Source organism: Suricata suricatta, chromosome 15 (genome assembly GCF_006229205.1).
Source record: "Suricata suricatta isolate VVHF042 chromosome 15, meerkat_22Aug2017_6uvM2_HiC, whole genome shotgun sequence".
In the NCBI taxonomy this organism is placed as follows: domain Eukaryota; kingdom Metazoa; phylum Chordata; class Mammalia; order Carnivora; family Herpestidae; genus Suricata; species Suricata suricatta.
Window position 1 is genome coordinate 74,317,947 of NC_043714.1, and position 3,461 is coordinate 74,321,407.

The 3,461-nt window shown below is 53.3% G+C and overlaps 1 protein-coding gene across 1 annotated transcript in view; it reads right to left on the minus strand.

Moving 5' to 3' along the window:
- COL22A1 (collagen type XXII alpha 1 chain) overlaps positions 1-3,461 on the minus strand; it is a 189,725-nt gene that overhangs the window by 119,889 nt on the left and 66,375 nt on the right. Inside the window, exon 19 of the mRNA XM_029923332.1 lies at positions 598-713. Coding sequence (XP_029779192.1) covers positions 598-713 — 116 coding nt within the window. The remainder of the gene's footprint in view (positions 1-597; positions 714-3,461) is intronic.

The following is a 3,461-nucleotide window of genomic DNA, read 5'->3' on the forward strand; positions in this document are numbered from 1 at the left end:
CCCGGACTGGGGTGCAAGCCTCCTAGAAACAGGGGCTGGCTCCATTCTTGTTCAGTGCTCTACCCATGGGCCAGAACAGTGCCTGCCGCGTGGTGGCGACTCAGCAAACATCTGTGGGCTGCATAGACAAATTGCCCTTCATGACTGATGTGGTCCTGAACCCAGACAATGGCAGGGGAGACAGCCCTGGTGGGTGGTAGTGGGGAGGGGGACGCACAAGGACAGGAAGACGCAACTGAAGATCTGTGGACTTGCAGAGGGAGCAGGTGACCTGACTCAGGAGCCCCAGGTCCGCACCCCCCGAGCCCAGGAGCACATCCACTGGGAGGCGGGGTGAGGCTGAGGCCTGAATGCACTTCTTGACACCCATCAGGTAGAATTCAAAATGTGCTCCTGGACACCTTCAGAAATGAGCCAGGCCTGGAGGCGTCTGGCTGGGCCTCCACCCGCTCCTGCGCTGACGAATGCCAGCCCCGGGGGGCCAATCACAAGAGAGGGAAGGGCTGCCAGCCCCCCTCCCTCGGGGAACAGGAAGCAGACATCTCCCATTTTGTATCGAGACATGCACCCCTCCGCTCGCCTACTCCACAGAGTCACCGGATATTTACAAGATGAATAAGCCAGTTTCCCCCAAGGTCGGTGGGATGGCCTGGTGAGCAGTAGTCAGAATTCAGGACCCAGGCCAGCGAAGCAACTCCCGACAGAGGCAAAGTCTGGAAGGGAGAACCGGATCATTTAACGGTTGGTAGGACGGGACGGAAGGGCAGGAGGAGGGATGTGAAGTCTGGGTGGTGGGGGGGCAGAAGTACTAACGAAACCGCTGATGTGATGGGGCGCCTGTCCGTGTCCCGCTCCCAGGTGACACACCGCCTCTGGAGGGAGGTGCCAGTCTCAGCAGCTTCCTTCCGGCTTCACTCTTTGGGGACCTTGTATAAGGAAGGTACCAGTGCTCAGGGGGCCGAGCACCTAAGATGGTAACGAAATCTGGAGAAGGTGTGGGGTCAGGAGTGCCTCCTGCACCAGGGCAGTGAAAGAAACTGACCTGGGAAAGGAGAATTACGGGCAGACGGGAGGGGAGCGGTGAGCAAGAAAGACGCACAAGCAGACGTCCAGCGTGAGGGTCTCAGCAAGAAGGAAAGAAGCAAGAAGGTGGCAAGAGGCCAGAGGAAAAAAAGCCATTTGTGATGATCCCAGCTGTGGTCGCAAGGTGGCACCATCTCGCGTGGGTCACCCATGAAAGGGCGTCACCCACAGAGACATTAGGGGAGTCTGGCCAGCTCCAGCGCCCCTGTTCACATCTCCCGCACAGCATCCAGAGCGGTTCCCAGTGCCTTTCAGGCTTTCCATCCTTCCCTCCTTCCCTCCTTCCTTCCTTTGCTTCCTTCTCCTCCCTTCTTTCCCTGCTTCCTTCCTTCTCCTTCCTTTCTTCCTTCCTTTTTTTTCTTCCTTCCTTCTCCCTTCTTCCCCTCCTTACTTCCTTTTTATTCCTTCCTTCCTCCCTCCCTTCCCTCCTTCCTTCCTGTTTCTGCCTTCCTGCAACCACAGAACTGACCCTGCTCACATGCCCAGTCCCCTCCCTCCAGACTCTCCTGGGCCACCCTGTTCCTTCTACAAATTTCAGTACTTGTCCATACATCTGCCCTGTGCTGGCAGGCGATCTTCCCAAAGGGAGAAAGTTCTGTCCCAGTTACTTCCCACCTCTAAAATGGTCAGGGTCTCCTCATCTAAAACACATTAGCATCTGAAGTGCTTTACTTGGAAATCGATGGCCCTGGGCCTCTAAGATGCCTCTGCAATCTAGTGCCCCGTGTCCATGCTCCCGTCCCTAAGAACAGCTAGTTGAGCTGCTTGGCTTGGCCCCAACCCCACCCCCACCCCGGGACTTGTGGCCTCTGAGATTCTGCTCACACGACCACCTGTCTGTACCACCCACACTCCATCTCAACTTGTCGAAATCCTACCCTAAACCAGTGCTGCCTCTTCCAGGAAGCCCCAGAAATAATGAGAAATGTGACAAAAACATAATGAATATACAGCGTCCCTGGCACTGCCTGAGTGGCTAATGAGTTGGGATGGGGCACAAAGCCCTGGGAGGTAGCTGTGAGGACTTGGCCACACGGTGTAAGCACAGGGGCTCTCCATGTCCCTTCCCAATGCCCTTTCTGTACAGTATCATGAGAACATGAAGTTAGAATCTAAGGTAGATGGGGAAGGGCAAGCCACTCCACTTGCTGTGTCTCAGCTTCCTCATGTGGAAAATTATAATCATTGTAATTATCTGAAAAGATAGTGGTGGAAGAAATAATTCAATATTTGAGGAAGTGCTTCACATGGCCTAATAAAGCATTATGCAAACACAACAGAGAGCCCCGGGAGTGAGGAGGAGTGTGATGGTGCCATGGTGACAAGAAAATGGTAATCGCAGGATTCTGCCTCCGGAGTCCTCCTCTGAAGTGGGCAAATGACCATGTGTCAAACACACCTGGTTTCAAAACTGCTACCTCCCGATGGTGCCGCAGATATTAAATGAGATGATGCCCAGAGAATGCTCAGCAGAGGATCTACCATTAGGAAAAGTGTAGTAGTGATGGTGATGATGGTGGTGGTGATGGTGGTGATGATGATGGTAATGACGGTGATGATGATGGTGGTGATGATGGTGGTGGTGGTGATGGAGGAGGTGGTGATGGCGGTGGTGGTGGTGATGATGATGGTGATGATGGTAATGATGGTGATGGTGGTCATGGTGATGATGGTGATGGTGGTGATGATGCTGGTGGTGATGATGATGGTGATGATGGTAATGATGGTGATGATAATGGTGGTGATGATGGTAATAGTGGTGATGATGGTGGTCATGATGGTAATGACGGTGATGGTGGTAATGATGGTGATAATGGTGATGGTGGTAATGGTGGTGATGGTGATGGTGGTGTTGATGATGGTGGTGGTGGTGGTGGTGGTGATGATGGTGGTGGTGATGATGGTGATGACAGTGATGGTGGTAATGGTGGCGGGGTGGGAGTTAAGCCGGTACTAATGATGCTGGTGGGGATGGGGGGACGGGCAGGGGTGAAGGTGGCTGCTCTAGCAGGGGTGGATGCAGCAGCAGCTGTGTAACCTGTGCAGTTTGGACCTATAATTGGCTGTGGGAATTTGAGAAGTGCTGGCCAGAGCAAATTCTGCAGCACTAAAGAACTATTTTACTAACAATAGGCCTATTTCTCGATTTCATTTTTCTTGTCTTCTCTTTTAAATTGCTACCCTACACAGTATCTGGGCAAGTGTTTCTAATTTATCATGAGGGCAGATTTTTCAAGCCACTCTGAGTGCCAGGATGCTGAGCGGCACTGATATTTCCAAGGCTGCCTGTCTGCCCCTGGAGAAGAGGAGCCCATAAGTGCAGAACAGCAGTTCCTTCCCAGCCAGGGCGCGTGAGCACCGCCATGTGCAGGCCCGTT